The sequence below is a fragment of the Seriola aureovittata genome, chromosome 7 (genome assembly GCF_021018895.1).
Source record: "Seriola aureovittata isolate HTS-2021-v1 ecotype China chromosome 7, ASM2101889v1, whole genome shotgun sequence".
NCBI lineage: Eukaryota > Metazoa > Chordata > Actinopteri > Carangiformes > Carangidae > Seriola > Seriola aureovittata.
The window spans coordinates 179455-202358 of record NC_079370.1 but is presented as its reverse complement, the minus strand read 5'-3'; the positions used below and the strand labels follow the sequence as shown (position 1 = coordinate 202358).

The 22904-nt window shown below is 40.4% G+C and overlaps 2 protein-coding genes and 1 long non-coding RNA gene across 8 annotated transcripts in view; 1 reads left to right on the top strand and 2 right to left on the bottom strand.

Moving 5' to 3' along the window:
• The window catches only part of mtmr11 (myotubularin related protein 11), a 32091-nt gene extending 26010 nt beyond the window's left edge, over nucleotides 1–6081 (bottom strand). The window contains exon 1 of one of the 2 annotated variants that reach the window (XM_056381385.1): nucleotides 5948–6081. Coding sequence is in view for 1 of the 2 variants with exons in the window: in XM_056381384.1 (XP_056237359.1) it covers nucleotides 4314–4370 (57 nt within the window). In the remaining variant the exon portion in view is untranslated. Of the gene's footprint in view, nucleotides 1–4313; nucleotides 4787–5947 lie in introns of those variants that run through there. The other variant, XM_056381384.1, reaches the window with a different exon arrangement.
• Nucleotides 4933–7004, top strand: LOC130172577 (uncharacterized). Its single transcript, XR_008828291.1, has 4 exons — nucleotides 4933–5106; nucleotides 5945–6136; nucleotides 6252–6320; nucleotides 6513–7004. It is a non-coding gene; the product is annotated as an uncharacterized LOC130172577 (long non-coding RNA).
• Nucleotides 7005–7103: 99 nt separating this feature from the next.
• otud7b (OTU deubiquitinase 7B) overlaps nucleotides 7104–22904 on the bottom strand; it is a 37895-nt gene continuing 22094 nt past the window's right edge. For 2 of the 5 annotated variants that reach the window (XM_056381378.1, XM_056381379.1), the window contains exons 2-12: nucleotides 22607–22824; nucleotides 21710–21880; nucleotides 21178–21408; nucleotides 20277–20378; nucleotides 19699–19826; nucleotides 17714–17820; nucleotides 17149–17276; nucleotides 16313–16462; nucleotides 14948–15065; nucleotides 13538–13616; nucleotides 7104–12413 (exon numbers count right to left, since the gene is read on the bottom strand). In XM_056381378.1, the coding sequence (XP_056237353.1) occupies nucleotides 10929–12413; nucleotides 13538–13616; nucleotides 14948–15065; nucleotides 16313–16462; nucleotides 17149–17276; nucleotides 17714–17820; nucleotides 19699–19826; nucleotides 20277–20378; nucleotides 21178–21408; nucleotides 21710–21880; nucleotides 22607–22691 (2784 nt within the window). In that variant the 5' untranslated portion in view covers nucleotides 22692–22824 and the 3' untranslated portion in view covers nucleotides 7104–10928. The remainder of the gene's footprint in view (nucleotides 12414–13537; nucleotides 13617–14947; nucleotides 15066–16312; nucleotides 16463–17148; nucleotides 17277–17713; nucleotides 17821–19698; nucleotides 19827–20276; nucleotides 20379–21177; nucleotides 21409–21709; nucleotides 21881–22606; nucleotides 22825–22904) is intronic. The other 3 variants (XM_056381380.1, XM_056381381.1, XM_056381382.1) reach the window with 3 other exon arrangements.

The following is a 22904-nucleotide window of genomic DNA, read 5'->3' as shown; positions in this document are numbered from 1 at the left end:
TGAATTTTTGTTGCGACCCTGAAGAAACAAAAATCTCATGTTGCATCTAATTTAAATCTCCTACCATGTCTTCAAATCTTATTTTACGCGGAATGACAAGGCTTGGATGCTACCAACTATTTGACAAAAATCTGTACCAACAAGCTGAACCACAACAAAAAAACACAACAATCTTAAAAATAAGATTTTCAAGGCTGAAATGACTGACTTCGGAACATTTTACAGTAATATCCCAAAAAACACTGTGGACCTTTAGCTACTAAAAAGCATCACAGCCTGTTTATTTGTACTTTGCTTTTCATTTCCTCACATGAATGGGGACAGTCTTATGGCATTGTGAACTGGCTTGGAAGCAAAATGAGTACATGAGGTAGTTTTGCTAAATGGAGCTCACTTTGAAGTGTTTCCTCTCCATTGAGAATAATGTACCAGATTTATTTATTTTTTGTCTAGACAAATAAAATGTACTGTGACACTTCGCCATTTTTGGATACCCATTCCTTTGCTTTCAGTCTTTATCTTTCAGTTAGCAACAGACCTGTAATGATGTACTGTATTTACTGCAAGAGAAACAGAAGATATCAAATATATTCGTGTACTGAAAGAAACACTCCAAGGCCACTGCAAACGGACAAGAAATAGCCTTGAACGTTATCAGGAGACACTGGAATGAGGTGCTCAGTGGAAATATGCTACCTAGTGTAGTGTATTTAAAAAATGGACATCCAGCAAAGGCTGAATTTTCAGCCTCAATAAGAAAAATGAGAAATCACAGAAAGGAATGACACCTATTCCAACATACAGTGTAAAATAATAAATTAACATTTAATGAATTGGGAATTCTGGTGGTTAATTTTTAATGTGAAAATGTATGTATCACACTATAGTGAATATCTAGCTTTTAATCCATTTTTCTGCAAAAGCAAGCAGCTAAAAGCACAGCTCTCGCTGTTGTAACATTTTATTCTGAAACCTTCCATCATGAATACACTGGCAACATGGGAAAATGTACAGCGTTGTCTGCATTCTCAACCGTTCATCATCATAACACCATCAGTCTACACTTATAGACAAACATCAAACAGATAATTACTGGCTTTTTATAATGGTATCCTTGCTGAATGATTTGCGAATCATTGTTCCATAAAAAGACAGATGTTTGTGGTAGTGGTGGTGATGTATTGTAAGGTCAAGTACAGAAAGGTTCAAAGGTCCTCTTAAGCCAAATAAAAAAGTGTTTGCTTACTTTAGTAGGACAACAGATTAACAAGAGTCTACAGCCATGCTAGCAGCTCTGTGAGCTTAATTTCAGCATGCTAACATGTTCACAATGACAATGCCATCATGCTGATATTTAGCAGGTATACTGTTTACCATATTCACTATCTCATTTACTGTGTTAACGTGCTAACTTAATCAACACTGAACACAAAATACAGCTGGGGCTGATGAATGTCATTGGTTTTGCAGGTATTTTGTCATAAACAAAACTATTGGACAAATAAAAAATTGTGGCGTGATGATGAAAAGTCAAAGGATCACCAAAGTTATTACAACTCATCCTGAAAAGAACACAATCTTTACAAAAACATTGAGACATTTCACTCAAACCCACAAATGTCAATTTAACATATTTACATATACAATATAACAGCCATTTTCCTCTATATTCGGATATCTTTGGGCAAAACAACTAATCGATTAATCCAGAAAATAATCAGCAGGTTAATCTATAATGAAAATAATCAAAAACATTATAGTTATAGAAGTTTTCATCAGTCACTATCCAGTGCTATTTTCAGTGGAGCCATGACATATCAGTTTTCCAGAGTTTCTTTTAAAGGGCAGGAGGGTTGCCTAGTTGCGAGACACATCATTCTGTGACTAAAAGGTCACAAATCCTACGCCCTCAACAGTCACTGTGTCGATCAACAGCAACATTGCCTCCTCTGGTGTTTGGAGTATACTTACTATATGTGTCACTCTCAATAACACTGCATCAGTGCAGATGAGTGTCAGCTAAATGGCTTAAGTGAAAATCTAATGATGAATATTGAACATTTTCAGTGGTGTGCAAGTGTCTCTCTGAAATGTTATGACAGTCATCTACTCTGACAGCCCAGCTCCCAAGAGTGAAATTATCAGAGCCACTCTATACAATAGACTCAAAACAGACAAACAACCAAGCCCTTCAAGACCCAGCCCTTTGACTAGTGAATAATGCCACTGGTTAATTATCACCCAATGTCAGATCGATACACCCTGTAATGGTGCCATAAATCTGCTCTAGCGCTCAGAAGAGCCCATTGTTGTGCTCTGCCTAAGAAGCTTCAGCAGCTCGGGGGCTGGCAGTGAATGTGACGCCTGGATCCTATGGGAGCGGGTGTGGGTGACTGTACTGCTTTGGCCCACTCCTATCAGGCTTGGATCTTTAGCCACTCTGAACAGAGCTAAGATGATCCCTCCTCTGGCATTTTTGCTTCTGTGGAGCTTTGTGCCTTTCATGCTGACTGCTTCAAAGCTGGCTTGGAAATGCAGATAGAGTGAACTCAAGGGGATAGACACAGCCAAAATAAGCCTGAATAATAATCCTTTTGTAGCATTTATGTGCTGCTGTTGTTTTCTTAATAAGACATTTCCTAGGTCAAGCTTCTCAACTACAGATTTGCTACTTTTCTTTTTACATTTTGAACCGCTGTTCGTACAACCCAAACAAATCAGAAAATGTAAAATAAAAATAACGTCAAATAATGTAAAAATAATCATAAGTTGCAGCTCGATCGTATTGTATAACATCCAAAATGGCTTGGCACACATAAATACGGTTATTAAAGAGATTAAGATTCACCAGTACATGCAAACTCCAGAGCCATCTGGTCCAAATTCAGTCCAGGATTGGATTCAGTTTTCTAGAGCAGTCTTAACACACGCTCTTGGAAGTGAAGCCCACGAGAGTGTGGGTGGCCTGTGCATATAATCTACACATTACCATCTCTGAGGCTCAGCCACATTTTCATACTTGAACACATGGGATTCCACCTATGAGGGGCTGAGGTGATTTCTGCAAGTCTCATTCTGAGGTAATCAAATTCAAAACTCCTCTACCTCCCAATTGCTGTCTCCATGGCGACAGCCAGATGTTGTGCAGTGCACATCACCCCCACTCCACATGCAAGCCTCGCCCGAGGCAGAGTAAAGAGGCATCTGTTACTGTTTCCCCCTGCGGCTGCTGAAAATAACCAGGGACAGACAAAAAGCCAGGCAACACAAAGACAGTGCCACGAGACTGTTCCTAAAAGGAACAGTCAGCTCTGAACACGCTCATACCGTGTGTACACATTGCTTTGTGATCTTTCTGATCATTTGAAATACAACAGCACAGGGATTTCACCTTCAGCATTTAAAGGCAATTCACTGCAGCGTCATATGACCTTTAAAAGCTTTGGTAATTAGGAGCTGAATCTGGCAACAAATGTTCAGTGCAGTTCTCTAGATATGACCGTCTGTGCCATTTGTCTTTGTGTACAACAACTGAATCCCATATGAAGTGATTAAGATTCACCACCTAATCACTGGCTTGCTCCGGCATGTCGCCAAAGACAGTGACATTATGTACCCTCACAGTAATTATGCATCTCCCTGTCGTCCAGACAGAAGGAAGCAGCAGCCCTCTGCAGCCTAGTTTCCCCCTGTAAAGCTGCCATCCTGAACTGTGAACAAAAATAACAGGAGACAGTCCACACTCACACACTGAATAGCCTCTCAGAGGGATCTCTGAGGAGGGACCACAGGTTTCTTATCCTGCCAGGCTGCAAACTACCTGGTTGTACATTTATAGCACAGCAGGGTGAATGATGGCCGGTGTTTCCTGCATCATGACATTGCCTGCTTACTGGCCCCTCTGGTGTTTAATCACATGAGGAGAGTTGATGAGTTAGTTACAGTACTGAAAAAGCAAATTTAGCTGTTGTGTGATGAACTTATAGAGCCCAAACCTTCAACCGACTGACTTGCAAATCATAACTCAACTGGAAAAAATAGGGGTCCAATAAGATATACAAAAAGGAAAACTGGCTTAGCTGCATTTTCCTAGTCAAACACTTGGAATCGGATGCCTGCTGCATAAAGGAAACTATCTCTACTGGAATAATAAAGCTTCACCACACTGGGTCTCTACTATGAAAATTAGTAGCTCAGTTTTTACAATCATGCGACATTATAAAACGGGATAGAACAAGTTAACTAGTGTTTTTAGGCTTTCACCCAACCAAGCTAGTTAGCGTCAGTTAGCTAACTTAACGTTATGACCTTACCTTGATATCTGGGAGCATTTGTCTCACTTTGAACGTGGTTTTAGATCCTGTCAACATTTTTCACGACGGGTCAACTCGACTTACATAGAAAAATACGAACGAAATAAAGCGCACTGACTGAAAAATGTTTTCAAAACGTATTATTAAAAGCTTAAAAGCTAACGGTCGTTGAATTAGCGTTTTCCCTTTCCCATGTTTTAGCCGAGAAAAACCGTTAAAACGAGAAGAAAGGTCCAGGGCTCACTAACGGCTAGCCTGTATCACCGGCTGCTACAACGGAGGTGTTCAGTGTGGACCAGTGAACTATTTTCGCTCTTTTCATCGCTATTCGCACTGACAGCATCCGTGTCCCGACCACACACAAACAAAATCACGAGCACACCCTGCTGAAAGCGACAGTCACTTGACTATTACTAACGGGTATTAGTGACTAACGGAGAGATGTGTTCACCGTCCCTGCTGCTTTGTTACCCATTTGGTTCTATTTGTTTATTCCTTCGCCATAGTGAAATACACACTGGTGGAAAAAAGAAAAGCCAAGTGCAGTGGTGGAGCTTCTTAAAGGGCCAGTACATCTGGACAGTCCCAAACTGACAGCGAAAGTCCACCACCAAGTTTTATTTTACTCGCTGGAAGTTGGAGAGGAAGAAGGTGCAAAGACGCCGGTTTCCCCCGCTTGCACTAAACCCCACGAACTCACCACCACTCGACACTGGCATTTATACAGAGGTGGAAATAAGTAACCCAGTGAAAAAAATACTCCATTACAACGAAAGGTTCTGCAATCTATCAGGTAAATGAACCTAGAGTATAAAAAGTTAAGTACTAATTATTATGTGTTATTATCTATTATATTATTGGGATGTTACTGATGCATTAATGTGTAAGCAGTTGTGTAAGTTGGATTACCACACAAGCCTACCAGGCACAGGGCAAGAGGCCCGAGAGGTTCAGGGCGTCCCTGGGCCAGAGCCCCTGTATGAAGTGACTTAATATTTCTTATTGGAAAGGTCAGAGGTCAACCAAGAGAAGCAAAACAACTACAGAGACACAAAATGACTACAAATAGACACAAAATGACTACAGAGAGATGCAAAATGACAATAACCATACGTATATTAAGTATAAAGAGATGCAAAAAAACAACAGACAGACACAAAACGACCAAAAAGACTTGAACTGACAAAAGTGACAAAACTAACAAATAGAAAATTTAAATGGACACAACAGACATAAAATCACAAAACAAAGCAAAATGACCATAAAGAGATGCAAAGCCACCTAAAAAGATACAAAATTATTTTTCTTAAAAACAACAACAAAAAATGACTCAGTTTTATCTACTTTTTTGTTTGGTGGTTTTATCCTTTTAACCCTGATTTAACTCCTAGATTTAACCCTCTAACTAGGGATAGAGGCTGTTTCTAAGGAAACAATGAATTCATTTCCAAGGAAACAACTTTAGCATAGTTAATGACCTTTTATTCAGGTGACTTGTGTTTGAGTCAGGCAGCCAGCGTCCATAAAACCATTCAACTCTGGACCTACTGATGTTTCAACCCTGAAAAAAACCCTCCTGAAAAACAATAATCCTATTAAGTTACCATCTACAGCCTGTTTTTGTTCAGCAGTACCTTTTTTTGATCCTTTGGCGGGTTTGTGTGGGGACTGGCTCCTCTTCTCACTCATCCAAACTCATGGACAGAAACCACCAGTACCTCACTTTCAAACGAGCACAGTAGGCCAATTCAGAAGAAATTCCATTCCGGCGAGAACAAGGAAAGTTTGAAAAATCCAGAGCGGTCGTCTGTCCTGCTCAACAGGTGAGGAGACAGTGTCCTTGTGAACTATAATAGAGAGAGGTCTGGATTTTTTTACCACATGGGAAACTGTTCAATATTACATAAGGGTCTCCAATTTCTCTAATACATAAAACAGTCGCAGACACAGGACCTTGCATCATCTGAGCTGGAGTTATTCAACGATGTATAATGCAACAAGGTTAAGGTAATACAGAATGACAGAATAGAATAAAACAGAAGAATAAAATACATGGCTAAGCTCTGTTTTTCTGCTATCTATTGAATTTATATCTATTTCAGTTTATCATGTATCTGCAGCTCCACTTCAGTAGTAATGATGATAATCTTATGGGTATCGGATAGTTGAAGAAATTCTGTTTTCTCTTTCCCTACACAGAAAGCTAAGAGGTAAACAACGGTGACCCTGGAACTAGAAGGGATTCACTGCCTTGCTTTAGGGCACTTTGGCAGAGCAGATTTTTTCTGGCGACTTTGTCCAGTCAGAAGAAAGTCTCACACCATCAAAGTTTAAACAAGATGAGATTAATAATTTACTTCAAATATAAAGCAAATGTATAAACTTGCTCCTTCCAAGCAGGATTGTGATTATAGATTATTCTAATTATCGAATAATAAAAAATGATAATAAAAAAAGTGAAAAATGTCGTCATGTCTTACAGTTTTGCAAACTAAGACAATGAAGTGCAACTTCATGTTGCTTGAAAACATTAAGAGTAAATTATAACTGTCAGTTCATTTAATATCATCGAATTGTTTTAGCTCTAATTCAAAAGGTATTTCACACATTCCAGCTGAGATTTTAACTATGTAAGGACTAAATTTAAAACGTGCCAAACTATCTTTATACATATATCTTCAATTGTATTTTTATGGAATTAATTTCATATCAGTGATCAGGACTTAGAAATCAGTAAATAACAAAGGGCTTTTTCCCATATGAAACACAAAAGAGAGAAGAAGCATAGAGTTCTTGAAATACAATGAGAATTTATTCAAACGGTGCAAAAAAAATAATAATTATAATAATAATAACCTAACATAAAATCTGATGTTCTTTCTATCCAGATTGCACTGTCACACAGCCTTAGGAGACTCTCCTCTCAAAAACAAAACAAAACATTAAAATGATAAAAAATAAAAACAGATCAAATTACCAGGACAACTGAAATCAAGTTAAAATAATGCACAAATTTGGTAAAATGGATTGCCATTTACATGCAAACAGTTCCAGTCCCATGCAACTCGAAGTATTTCATGTTAATGTCACTGATGATGAATATTCTGCTTCCACAGAAATGACAGTGTTGTACAATATATAAAAATATATTGGGTCAGTTGTGTTGCAAAATGAATTCTGAGCCATTTCTCTTCTGGTTTGGAGGAAACGAGCTGGGTCAACAATAATGTCACTGTCATGTTTTAGCATAGCATGGATTTGTGTCTGTAAAAAAAAAAAAAAAAAAAAAAAAACAAAACAAAATGTACAAATCAAAAAAGCAACAAACAAATAAAAGCCAGACTGCTAGACAATTAGCCATGTGAGAAAGAACATCCTAAATCGTCTCAACTAAACATTCCACAAGGAAACCTATTAAAAAAATCTCACTATAAATATATATTCTCAAATGGTATCTTGTTAGGTCAGCATTGAGGAAATTAGTTTGCAGTGAGAGAACCTCGAGTATCAAGAGGCCCATCTGGGAGTCGCCTTCGACAGCCAAAATTTCAACATTTCTACCTCAAACCCAGGCTCTTACAAGCTTCTCATCCATACCTGTTTTAGTATCCAACAATATACATTCTTACCATTTTAAAAACACTGTAAAACTTTGGGCTTACAAAAATAACATGGAACATATTTATACAACCTCTCATTGTTTTTATCTTAAATACAAAAAGTGTTTGTAGCCTGTAAAGTCTGATGTTTTACATGTTTCTGAGGCATCCGTTTCATCACAAAAAAAAATTATAATAATGATAATAATAAAATAACTGGTTTTGTAAGCTAATTATTACTTTGGAGGGAGGGAAAGAGTATGCACACATACACATTTTTAAAAACAGGCATCACCTTCCCACAGTAAGGGAACATTTGATGGGTCTAGTCTGAATTAAAAAGCTAGTGCATGTACACATGTCAACACACATAAACACAGCAAATGTTTTCTTGGGAAATAGTGTGATTGAAGTGTTTTATTGTCATTAGAACTTTAGTGTCACTTTAAATGCACAGCAAAAAGCCCCCCTCCTTCCTCAAACAGCTTCTGCAACAGTTGGAAAATACTGTAATATAGTGTCACATTAGCACTGCTGAAAGTTACTCCCCCAACCTTTTGGTTATTTTTGTTCATAGTTTGGATGTAGGGCGCAAGCTCCAAATACTGGTTTAAAAGAAAAACAAATCAAGGGTGCCCTCAACTGGGCAAGGCAGTGAATTGCATACTAAATTGTGCTTTTCTAATAGGCTTAATGCCAAACTAGTGTCACACTCCCGAAAAAGGAATTCCTCATCATGGCTTATTATAGGGGAAATATAACAAATTTAAGTATTTAAGTAGTCATTTAAACATTTGTACAACTCAAACAAAACATCAGCTGGTATCAACTTGTTGATACTGTATGCCTAACTGAAAAGAATTATTTCAATAGCTTCAACACAAATTAAAATAATATTAATATTCTAATTTTAGGGGGGCAGTAGTAGTAAAAACTGCAGGCAATGAAGCAAGCAGTGGATACTTGATGTTCATCATCTAGAATGACACGCAGAATTGTGTTGCCCCAAAGACAAATGTTGAAAAAGGCAACTAGGAAACTGAGTTAGATGGTGACGCTGGCGCCAAAATGCTGCAGCTCTACAGTAACTGAACCTTCAGGCCTGTGCCCCTGATTTCCCATGAACAGAGGTGGCAGTGTCTGCAGAGATGAACAAAGGACGAACAGTCAGGCCACTTCAAAAACAGCAAAACATTTTGTATCTACGGACATCAGGAAAGTGCTTGAATTTGTGCAAAAAGAGATAATGTCTTGGCGGGACGAACGCCAGAAATTAAGAAACCGCTTTCAGTAGAACTTTAAACTTCGCAGTGAGCAACCAAACCAATAAGCATTAAGATGTCCTATTAGTTAGGACACCATGGATGTATGATTTAGTTGTGTGATCATAAGATAATATGAAACATGTTTCACATTTCTAAATCATCAGAGCGATGAGGGTTTGTCATTTCAAAACAGTGACTTTCAGAACCATAGCTTGTTACCAGAATTTGTCAGTGCAATGTCAGTTATTTCAACATCCAACAAAAGTAGATGCGTCACTTTGCATCATGGAAACAGAAACTGGAGACAACAGTCAGAACGGCACACATCCTCACTGCTTTAGAGCAACTTATTATCACTTGTTAAATAACAAATTTGTTGATTTGCTCTACAGAACAACAAACCTTTCACCTGTCTGAAATCCTAAAATGTGTTTAGTGTTTTAACAACACCGTTAAATTACGCATTTGAAAGCTGTCTCCAAAATCTGTTGTGCTGGATGTTATATTTTGACTTTGTAGTGTGTAGTATTGCATGCCTGGGTTGGCCACAATAATCAAATGCCTCAACACCATCTATTGTACAGAAAGAGGAAGACCCAACTAAGAAAGAGACATATTCCAACAAATATATGAGACACTCTGGATCAGGCTCTGGGAACAGTATCTTACCATACTCCTATGTTGCTATGTTGTCTTTCTTCTGCAATGCCTGGGTGATAATGTGACCGATTATTCTTAACCTTCAAAGGGTTGCCATCTTCAAAATTCAATTAATTGATTTACGAATTGGACAAAATTGTAGAATTTGTTTTACCAGGAAGATACAACTAACAGTGCAGAGCAGTTGTGTTAAATGCATGGACAGCTATGTGTTTGCATTCTGTAACATTAGCACCACAGCAGCCCACAGAACGCTTATTCATTAGCACTGCACGATAGTTGCAATTTGCATTATGCAAATAGAACTGACGAAAAAGCCATTCGACAAGGATTAATTCTGCTGTTTCCCGAGGTACATGTGACGCAAGCATCTAGTAACAGTAGTGTAAAATCTGTATAACACTGAAATCACCCGAACGGGATGTGACTTCAAAATGCTCAAACATCCCTTAATTAACAAATCCAAACATTATCACAGACCACAAATGGAGTGGAGACACTCGTGCCTTTTCTGTTTGTGCTTGCATCCAAGTGTATGTAGAAGTGTGAGTCTGATTTAGTGTTTATGTGTGCACGTACTGTATGTGTGTTGATGAGTGTTCTGTATGGCGCCTGCCATATACATTCTCTCCACTAGGAGGAGACAATAGCAAGGCGTTAAACTCTGATAAAGGAGGAGAGTTTGTAACTCTCACACACACACACACACACACACACACACACACACACACACGAACACACACACACACATGAACACACACACACACGCGCGCACACGCACACACACACGCACTCATACACGATGCCTGCATAAGAGCCACAGCAAAATGTAACAGAAGTGCAGTTAGTTAATCCTATGGTCTAATACATGACCCCAGCAGTCAGAAACCACCCTGTTTATTCTGCAGTCGTGTCGACGCTGTCACTTTCTGACGTGGTTCAACAGGAAGTGACACAGCTAAAAAAGGGAGGGAGCTGGTTGCCTTTCTCTTGTCCATTCAGAGGCTGATGAGCCCCAGCCGTTTTTTTTTTTTTTTTTTTTTTTAAACTGAAAAGGCCACTCGTCAAATTCAAGCCATAGCGAGGTCCACTCAGAACCTGTGGATGGCTGGTTCTGTCTCCCTCTTCTTCAGCTCTTCCCGGTAGCAGTAGGAGCAGTAGTTGCCCGTCTCGGGGTGTCCATAGTAGGTGCAGCTGGGTGTCCGACAGCGGCTGGACTGCAGGCTGGTCAAACCACCGGCACTGCCCAGCGAGTAGTGCCTGACTGGTGGCTGCCCGCTCCGAGAATCTAGGTTGGAGCGCATGTCCCGGAATCCGTTGGTGTAGGTCCCGCAAGCCGGTTCAGACCCAGGATAGTCTGGTGGGTCGAACTCCGGGGGGTATGAGGGCGCAAGGCGAGAGGGGCTAAGGGAGGAGGGGCCTTGTGGGTTATTGTACTGGGGATGGGAGGGACCCTGTGTTGTGGGGCAGTGTCGGGGTAGGGTGGCGTATGAGGGGAGGCCAGGGTAGGACGTTACTGGGGAACCACCAGCAAGTTGGCGCCGATTATCCATGTAGCTGTGCATATGAAGGTGCTGGGTGAGGGGTGCTGCAGCAGGAGGCTGATCTATGAAGGAGGGCCGGGGAATGGGCACTACCCCAGAGTACATAGAGGGGCTCAAGGGAGAGGGCTTGAGTTGGTTGAAGGAAGGTGATGAGTTCTCTGACAGCTCCTCTTTGGCCTCGTAAGGCCGGTAACTCAGCTCCGTACCACCAACCACCTCCTTCTTGGGTGGCTGGATGCCATTAGTGATGCCCTTCCTTTCTACATCACGACGCTGTTGTTCTTGCTCGGCCCGAAAGCGCTCCTCTGCGTCGGCCAAGTAGCGCTGGATCATCTCCTCCTGGAAGGGCTGCCGGTTGCTGGTAGTGAGAAGGCTGGCAAAGATGAATTTCCTCTCACCTTGCATGGCGGCTCGCAGGATGCCCAGGCTAACCTTGACGTCTGCACTGTACTTGTAGGTCTCGCTCTCAGTGCTGCTCCCACCACTGCTGCTCATACTGCTTCCTGTTCCATTGAGACGCTCACTACCTGAGGAGGGGGAGCCTTTCCCAGAATCCTCTGAGGCGTGGGCTGATGGCGAGCTATCCTTACTGCCCTTCCTCCCCCTAAATGAGCCCTTTTTCTTCTCCCCACCCTCCTGCTTGGCACCTCCAGTTCCAGCGTTCTTTCCTGTCATCAGTCCACCCACGTTTTTCTTCAGCTTGCTGCCCAGGCTCTTGCCAAAACTGCCGAGCTTATTGGCCACAGAGTCTGCCCTCTTCTTGTCTTTATCCTTGTCCTTCTCCTTCTTGGTTTTGTCCTTCCCTGCTGTTCCAGTCCCTGCCGAACCACTGCTAGAAGAACTAGATGAGGAAGAGGAGCTGTTCTTAGCCAAGGACCCGCCTCCATTGACTGCTGATCCTGTAGTTGTGTCGCCGTTGCCATTGGAGCTGCTGCTGACTGACTCCTTGTCTGACTCTCCTGAGTCCGGAGGCGTTCGGGCATCCTCTCCTGCCGATGCTGTGGGAGACTCGGGTTGGGCCAGAGGGGCTTGCTGCAAGGAAACAAAGCAGAAACACAAGCTGGAAAAATACTTTATATGTGTATGAGAAAAATGTACATCTGCCCCAACCTGCTGACCAAATTATAATGGAAAACTAAGAAAATATAATATTCATAAGAAATTAAGTTGAGTTGTAGTTCAGCTTCACAGCCCTGAATTCCACAAAAAAAAGGAAAGTCAAATTTAGCACAGTACAGGCCCATGCCCCTCAGGTATGGGGAAAAAAAGACAGAGGATGTGAAAAGAGTGATTCATAGAGTTGTTTTTTGCAGACCAATGCAGAAACACACAAGTGACAGAGTTTCCAGAGGCCTTTTCATATCTACAGACGCGTTAATGACGCTGTAAAATAAAGAATGCTGTATTTGGCACTGGGATGACCTAGATAGTGACGCAGCATTCTGATCTCAAACAAGGATCAGCTACATGGGGGCCCGTCTATAAGCAGCAATGACCATGACACAGCTATCCAGTGGTAGCATTGCTTAACAGAATAATCCCCTTAAATCATATTTTAATACAGGGATTCCTGAACTGCCACCAGTCCCTGCAGCTTAACCATGAAACTGCTATAAACTTGTCCTTTCAAGCTCCATGATGTTAGCATGTAGAACACAAGAGGACCTTTGTCACATTGTTTGCATGGCATAACTTTATGACCTCAATGGCCCAGTATAGTTTGTTTTCACATACGGTCTGTACCGCAGCCAGGGAACAGCTGGTCTGATGGAAAAGAAAGAAAGAAAGAAAAATCTTGCCCTTGTTTATAATGAGTGTGGGAAATTAACACTAATCACAAGAGGCTGTTACACAAGTCCCTCAACTATTTTTGCATCAATCTGATTATCACAATAGAAGATGGGGTTTCCTTTTTTATTCTAAGTTGATTCGGCTGGTAACATACTAAATTACTCTTTATAATACTCCACCAGCATTCATAGTTAGTTGAAAAATGACTCACTATAGTTTTGAATCACTCATATGTTGACCAATTTGGGCCAAAACAGTGTGTGAAATAAAACTTATGAGGAATCCAGTTGTCTAAGCCGGCTTTATAAACCTCCCTGCTGTAAAGGAGCAACACTGGGGATGAATGTGTGGACTTTGATCTTTACCTCACAGGGCAGGGGCAGCCAGGCGACCGTCATGTAGCTGTGTAACATCTGGAGCTTGGCCTCCAAAGAAAGAGCCACACTGGAAGGAAAAGGGAAAAAGAGACTCAAGTCCAACTTCAGCGAGACGAGACTATCACAGACCATTAGGTCACTGACAGTATTATTTCATATTAAAAATGTAATAGTATTCTTGCTGTTAGACAGTATTGGACAATAGTCATGAGCTAGATTCTTACCATGATACCATGGTTACATGTGATGTAAATGTGCAACCACAGAAAATAGATCCAAATGCTGGGGTTGTACAGCTGAGCGATAAAACAATCCATCGAATAACAATGATAAACCAAAAAAAAAAAAAAAAAACAAGGAAAAAAAAAACACAACACATACATTGTTGGAAACATAGAAATGAGCAACCGTGGAGAGATTTAGATGTCTGCATAAGACGAGGAAATTGTGGCAGAGAGAGGTCACAGAAAATCAGTGATTTGGAAATGGTTCAGATTTCTAAAGCTGGATAAACAGCAGAGCGTTATCCGCTGCAAGATAGGCAGGTGACCTGTGCCAACAAAGACAGGAAACACAACAAATATTTCCACCATTTGAGTAGTACCATCAAGTACCATCCCACCAAATGCACACAAAGCCAAAGTCTGCGGTCCCAAACTGTTAGCAATAGAGCTAGCAGCCACCCTCGCAAACAAGTCTCTCGTGGTACAGAACCATAACAAAGCTTTATTTGATTTATTTAGAATTTAATCCTAAACTGAATACACCCCTTAGACTTCAAAATAAAATAAACCACGCTGTTCCCTGGGATAATGGTAAAGGTCACTAACTCGATTAACCACATAATGCCGGCCCCCTTCTTTAATGTAGGCTGATAAAACTGAAGACTGTTAGATTTCCATACTGCTGCTCAACAACTGGTAATTTGGCTCTGAATGGCACAGTGACTGGCAAGTACACTAAAAGCCTGTTGCTGTTATGCATTGTTGTTCTGCAATAGCCTTTTAACTCAATGACCTTTTCCAAACAATGTTAATAGCCACTCATGTAATCATCTCTGGTCACCATTTCATCTAAAAAAGACATCCACAGTGTCACCAGCTGACGTAAATAAGGTGGAGGATTATTTTTACCAAGCTGCTATTTTGGCGCTTCTTCCCTTGCTCCATTCATAGAAGGTATTTAGAGCTAATCTTATTGTCACTGGCAGTGAGTGTCGCTAATCTGGAGTCAGGGGTCAATCCCTACACACTGACACTTTGCTGTCTATAAGGGTGTGCACATGCAAGTGCCACTCTAGTTTTTATCTGTATCCTTTGTGACCCTGTGTCAATACTTTGGACAAAATAATGAGTACATTTAACCTGAAAAAATCAAGACCATAGATCAAGACCATACCTTGCCAGCATCACGTTGTCTGTATCATCCTTTCCCCACTCCCAGTCTTTCCCAGGATCCACAGCAAAGTGCAGAGGCAACATTTTGTGCTCCGAGTCAGTGAGAGGGATCACAACTGCTGGCAGAGATGGGGGGAAAACATAAATCCTTTTAATCCAGAACTCTGGACTGTCTACAGACAGAAGTGATATTGACTGATTGATTGATTGATTGATTGATTGATTGATTGATTGATTGATTGATTGATTGATTGATTGATTGATTGACTGATTGATTGATTTTATTTGACAGTTTCTAGGCATAGATAAAAAAGAAATGGTCAGGGTAACACAGTAAAGCTGAAGGCTTATTTCCATTGTGGCCCCTTTGAAGATGGGGGGTCAAGACAGCAGATCTGACATTGCAGGAATCACACAAAAATAACAGATAAACATCATCAATCACGGCCTCAGTGCGTTGTTGGACAATGTATGCCCATTCAGTGCTTGCTCATGGTGTGAATTGTTGGAATCTGTAATCAATATCATGAAGAGTAAGGTCTGGACCTGCTGTATTTGAAAAGAGCCTTGAGATAACTTCTGTTGTGATTTGGAGCCATATAAATAACAATTGACTGGACTTGATTCAACTACTAATTCTTTCACCTTTATTTTAAGATTTAACCTGCTGGGTCTGTTGTTTATAAACGGTCCGATCTGATGTTTTAAGACCGGTACACAATTTAACGTGTGGGGCAGTCTCTTGCATTTCAAGGATAGACTTGTAATTTGTGCACAAACTTCAGTGTGAGAACAAGTATTCAGTGTTTCTCCAAAATTTCACTTTTTTTAAAAAGGTGAAAAACATTAGAAACAGAATTAAGACCAACATGATAATCAGGAGTATATTACATTAGTAGTAGTAGTTTTTTAATCCAGTTCACTCTCACTTAACAAGTTTCTTGATGAAGGGTCCATCTCTATTGAATTATCATTCAACTTTAACACAGACAGGTGGTCATTTGCTTACTTAGTGCTGAGCTACAGAGATCACGGGATATACTCAAAAGCCCAGTGGCCATTAGTCACCATTCTCAAATAAACCACTAAGATCAATATCTAAAAAAGACTGACCCATCAAGCAAAGGAACCAAGCCGTAAAGTGGGAAAGTGACTCGTAGTGCTTACTAGGAAACTCTGGTGCTAAACCTTGTAAATTACATAAGGATTTTTATTTTTCAGCAAATCTAAGGAAGAATTTATGTAGAAGTCTAAAAAGGCATGATCAATTGATTGATGATAAATGGCTTTAAAAGGTTTACTAAGAGGCTAGCAAAAAGGAAAAAAAGATAACATAACAGAATAATAAAGATGAATGATGCATTACCTTGCTCTTTGGAGCTGTCCTTCTGCTCCATAGAGACCAGGGCAGAAAAGTGCGCCTGGTCATACGCCAGGACCAGGGGTGAGCGATGGCACTTGGCAGCTGGCACTTCCAGCGGTAGGTATATGCCTCCGAATGGGATGGGAGCAAAGGCTAGGGAAGAGTAAAAAGGACATTAAACATCAGAAAAGCATGACCTCAGCACTGTCTGTTTCCAGGCCGATAAAGCACAGCGGGAGGATTTGAGCCAAGAATAAAAATGGGCTTTCATCTCTTTCAGTAAATCAAAACAATATTTCACTTGTTGGAAATTAATTTATATCTACTTCTAATTTTAAACCTATTGTTGGTGTTACAATAATTCCTTAATAAGAGTGATGTCACCTCTGATATCAGTAAATCATAGCTGCAGCATCTCAACAGTGCAAAGCAAATTAAAAGCTATGACATTAATCAAACTATTAATGCAGTTGCTTTGGTTTCCTCATGGGGAAAAAGTCTGTGTGGCTTTTTGTGAAGAAAATTTATGTGTGTGCACAAAAATGGGCCACACAGTGTTTGGCAGTAGTTCATACTTTTTAAATTGCTTGAGACGCGAGAGAGGTGGTGTTTACTTCATTAGGACATCTCAAACAAGCCAGCAAACACTGACAACTCAGTCAGAAAGGTTTCTTTCATATACTTCCCTGTGAAGCCCAGCATAGAAAATAAATTCTGTAAATGACAAACCCAATCCATCTGAGATACAAGGACGGTCGATTATATGGTGAGATTATGAAAAATTTGATGAAATACAGTACAAATAGCAATTAGCAATGTGAAGTTCCAGGCGTATTTACCCTCTCCTCCAGAGTCCCTCAGCATGGTGTCAGCCACCACCACTATGGGCCTTCTGAGGACGTGAGCCAGGACAAAGACGTGAAACTCCTCTAAACTCTCATAAACTGGTTCATCTGAGGACTCCGCCCTGAACAACAAAAACGGTTTGGTTTACAGAGACATGCTTGTTTATACTGTTGCAAAACCAGAGATAATCAAAGTTTCAAGTAGACTGTAAAATGTATTTCTCTTTTTGATGGATTCCATATGAGATTGTAGACTTTTTGGCTGTAAAAACAAAACTTATAAATATATATAAGTGTTGATATAATGAGAGGCACCTGCATTTAAAGTAGTTTTAAACATAGAAAAAAATTAAAGAGAGTTTGGATTTTAAAACTTTGTCAGTATATTTCACACAGTGAATTATTCATACTTGTTACAGTAAATAGCAGATGGACTAAAACGAGGGCTAGCCACTCAGTTCTGATTGTGAGCGCCGTTGTTTGTTCATGAATAAAAACATGAGTGTGACTAAGTATGTGGTGGGTTAACAGTCCCTGCATTGTCCGAGCCAGACCTTACCCGTTGGTGCCGTTGGTGCTGTAGTGTATTCTCGGCTCACTGGAGGCTAGCTTCAACAGTTCATTCCACTCTTTCTGCCACTCCTCCTCCGTGTACACCAAACCAGACTGAGGAGAAAGGAAGGACACACACACCATTTAGAAAGGGAGTGTCAAATGTCACAAAAGCATCCAGTGACGTTACGGTGTCTTACCACGAGGTTACATACTGACAATTGAGGGAAGAGATTTAACTAGAGCTTTTAAAACTCCCTGTGTCGTTACCGAACACTCATCTATATCATGTTATCATTATCATTAACAATTACCTATCAATGTCCTTATTTACCTACAGTACATTCACAAAAGAAAGTTTCCCAGTACGGCCGCAGTCCTCTCCTGCTGCCCACTGACAAGCTCCACTAGAACAATTTTGAGGATTTGCTTAAGGACACCTCAGAGTTAGCTGTTGAAGAATGGGTGAACATTAGGCAGTCATTCGTGTGGCTTCCCTTCTGTGGGTGTCTGCATGCTGTGTGCAACCACTTTAGAAGACATACTTAGTGTGCTGTTACGCTTGCTTTCGTAGGGAGAAAAGTCATTGTGTTCTGATAAAAAAAATAAAATAAAATAAAACAAAAAGGTTCTAAAGATCATATTTTTTTTGAGTGTTACAAAGTAAAGTACAGTGCATACACAAGTCTGCCAGTCTCCACCTAGAGTTTTAACAAAGAGTGTCAATAGTAGGTGGAGATACCAGTGCTTACACGTTATCGTTAAGAATAGGGTAATGATAAAATTATCTATAAAGGACAGTTTGTATTTGATATGGTCATCAGCCTGTTGTCAAGGCTGCAAGAGTGTAAAGAAATGACTAACAACTGTTAAGACAATGAATAAGACCAAAAATAAAAATGACCAACAGTGAATGTTACCCAAGATGAGACCGTTATTATTAACCAAAAAAGGTCAACTCTTTGGATGCGTTGTAACTTGTTTTTGTACTTGTTTTTGTACAAACTTGTACAATCTAATGTAATCCAATTCAGCTGCTCTGCCATAAAGTCACCTTTTATACTTATATATACTTTTATGCCTTTAATGCTCAGTTTTTGTTATTTTTTGACACTGTAATAGATGTAGAGGTGTTATAGGAGTGTTAATTCAAATAAATGCTTTACAGCTGAGGTCATAGTGAGTGGTGGTGTTGTACTGAACTGCATTATATTCAATAGTTTCTAGTATTCTGGCCTCATGTACGTAAACAGTGCACAATATAATGTAGTCAGAGAAAACACCATCATAAACTAAGACGTCAGTAATAAACATATAATTGAATTTACATTTCAAACTATTTCAACACAAACCGATCACAATAACACTTTGCAGTTTGAATTTAAATAGATTGTACAGGTGAACCTGATAAACTGGCCACTGTTTGTTTATGCAGCTTCATGTTTACATTTAAAGACGCAGTCATTGTTAATGAGCTAAAGAGTCACTTTTAATGAATATTACAGGGATTTTTTCATATATCTAATGATCAAAAATATTAAAAGCTACAAATATAAAATGAAATACTTGCAGTACTGCTACAGAATTGGATTATTATATATATTTACTGGAAATTGCTCAACATTGGGTAAAGCTTACAGAGGCCCAGTGTTGTCTTGTTGTCCCTGGTGTTGTTTCCTGTTGCCACTGTGTTTTGAAGGAGCTGGTATTGCATGAGCCATAGATTCAACAACAGTAAGGTTCGTGCATTTCACATTTCAAATGCTTTATTGCAGATGTGCGAGCATCTGCAGGTTGCAGTGCAACATCTGACATAGGAGGTATTCAAAGGCCTTTACTTGTTCATTCTCTCTGGATTTTTTTTTCATGTGGTTAAAGGCATCAAATCAAAAGCTCACAAGATTCTCTACGCTTTAGACTAGCGATGCCCTCACACAGTCATCACAGAGTTACAAAGATGACCTAGAGAAATGTGCAGTCTATATAACAGACCTCTTTGTTCTGCTGGGTCTGCTGCCACCTCCACCTGCGCTTCAATGCCTCTCTCTCCAACCCGTGATCCATTAATGCATACAGGGATTTACGCAGCATCAAGTCCCGGTCGTGAAAGCCCCACATACCTGCATTTGAAAATAAAATCAGGACATTTAACACACATTATCATCTTCAAGTGCAGTTGTACATAAGATTTAGTTAAAGAGCAGCAGGTGCACTGACATGTATCAAAGAAATTATCTACAAACCAGTAAATGACAAGCTGAATTTGTTGCTATATTTTTGCTTTAAAAATATTTAAAGAGAACAGGTTATGTAGATGAATATTACTTTCACATCTACTATACAGGAGATGCACTACAAGGTCTGGAACAATGCCTGCACATTAGTTAGAACATTATTAATTTTCTGGACTAGGGCTCCTAAGTGGGCCACAAAGGCTAAGTGAATGTGCACTGCAACACTGTAAAACGCAATTAGTGCTTAAGCTAACAATGAAGCTCTGTTAATGAAAACTAATGGAGTGTGAACCTGCACGGTATTGGGGTCTTGTTTGAAAGGTCTGTGATACTCACCAAGCGAAGCTGCATGTAACAGGCAATTTCCGTCTCCGCTTGTTGCCAAAGGCAGCAGACTCTGACAGTTTGGAACTACTTTTGTCCACCAATTCAGTCGTCCTGCAGGCAAATATGAAAAACTTAACTCACCTGTTTACATTACAAATATGGCATGGTATTAAACTGAAACAATTCATATCGTACTTCCCAAAATGGATGATCATATATTTAAGTTTATAATGTTCAGTTTTTTGTTGATATTCTTGAAAATGTGTTATTTCAATTATAAGTGCCTTATGGAAACACTTGTATCAGACTGAATTACGACTGTACGGGTGTACCTAATAAAGTGGCCACTGGGTGTATGTAACTGACATTGGTGACTTTACCATGAGATGAAGTCAATGGGCCTTTATCACTGCAGACATTTTTTCACTTGCCACAGCAGGAAAAGCATAGGTGTTACCAATAACATGAACAATGGCTCAGTTCTATTCCAGTGTTCCAGTAAGTCCTGATGGAGTGATGGCGACAGTGAACCGGAAGCAGCTACAAAATTCAGCCATCACTCATTTCAGCACCTGTGCTTTTCCTACATGTCAAAATGTCTTCAATTCGCAATTGCATGTATAAACGTGATATGAACGTGCTATGCTGATGGTTTCCAGTGATGCTATATTATATGCAACACTCTACCTTAGAATGTAGTCTAAGGTAGTGGGAAGTCTGTGGGGTGTATGTCTACAGTTTATGTATTGTGGCAATATACTGTGTTGGTGCTGATAGGATGGTTTTGTTTGGGTGAAGACAGTATTTCAAAATTTCCATGAAGTAGCTCTGTGGCTATATACACAGAGAGGGTGTGTGATGAGTGTAAAGCCTACAATCTTTAAGTGGGCTGGTATTCAGTTTGTCTCACCAGCATGCTCCAAGGCCACCATCATCGACTGCTCAATAAGATCCCTCTCGATGAAGCCGCGGAAGTCATCCTGGTACACGGTGAGGTCTGGTAGTTGGAAAGTGCACAAGGGCGTGTCCAGAAGTGGCTCGCTGCTGCTACCACCAGTGCTTGAGACGTGAGAGCGGGCCAAAGACACAATGGTTGAACTGGCATGGGAAATACCCCTGGACAGGCGCTTCTCTGTGGCTGCTGAAGGACAATGACAGAAGATGAGGAGAAATCTTAACTAGCAAACGCAGGACACATTCAGGAGATAGGAAGAGAGGCCACGTTACAGTGGTTAGCCATCAAGCACTGCAGGTGGCTCAAGTGGAAAACCTAAATTAGTTATTACTTTCTTTACCCATAGATGGAGCAAAACAGCTGATTTTATTACTGTGTCTGTCTGTGTGTGTCCTCATTTAACATCACTTACTGAACCACGCACCGTAAACTGGTGTATATCTAAAAGTCAAACTGGGTTATGCATCTTGCATGCCAGTGGCCTTACCTTGCACCACCTCATCTTGTCGGTGGAGTATAGGCCGTCCTATCCTGGCCATCTCCTTTTCGGGTGGCAGATACGTCCTCTCCTCTGTGAACGGATACGTCAGGTTCCCAGCATGCACCTGACGAAGCTGTTCAAAGTCACTGAGAGCAGCAGTGAAATCCCAGTTCTTGCCTTCAGACACAGAGAGGGAACATCTGTCTAAGCCAACAGGTCCAGTGTGACAACCTGTATCTTGTTTCCATGTCGAGCAAATGACACATCCTTAATGAGTTTAAATATTTACCACAGGTTGATGCAACCATTGGCTGTCTTATCTTATGTAAAGGCCACTGGCACATTCCTTTGCTTGGGTAAATATCAGAATTTAAAGCACGTCTCAGCTCGCTGGCTCGCTGCTGTTCACTGCATTGCATTACATTTTTAACCCATATTCTTATCTGCAACTTGTGTTGCTGCTAGGCAACAAGAGCCCTGTTGACTCCAGTTATACCTTCCCTCTGTTACTGTATGATAGCCTAATTAACAATAACAAGCCAGAAGCACTGACTGAGACAGTGGTCAATTTGGCTGCTGCTAGAAGGCCTGGAACTAACAAAGACCAAATTAAAGATAAAAACTGAGCAGATCAAAGTGTAAGTGAACTGAATACATTTGGTAAGGACCTAACTGATTTGACAAGTTTTCTCATTAAGTTTAACTTGATTTGATAATAAATTTGATAATTTATCGCTACTCATTTACTGCTTCAAGTTTGCATCGTTGTGAGTTATTGTTCAGCATGGACACTGGACAATGTGTCAGTTATATCCATTAATATACTACCACAAGGATAGCATTGACTACTAAGAAAATATTTACTTTATTCTCTCTTTTCTCACTAAATACTCTGTAACTCACCCTCTAGCAGATCTCTGGCCAATCCTGGTTCAGCTCCAGTGGAACGGACAAAGTCGGACAGGACTGCGTCCATATCCACGGTCATGTGATCATGAATTCACAAGTTGGCGGGTTTCTTCCGGGTAGAAAAAAAAAGACAAACAAACGCAGAATCTGACCGGACAGCAAGGGAAGGGGTGAGGGGAGCAATCCTCTACTGGCTACTCTACCAGCCACACCTGAAAAAGGAGAACACAGATGGAAGAAGATTAAACCTACAGGTATAGACTCATCACAAGTTAAACATTCTCCAGAAAGA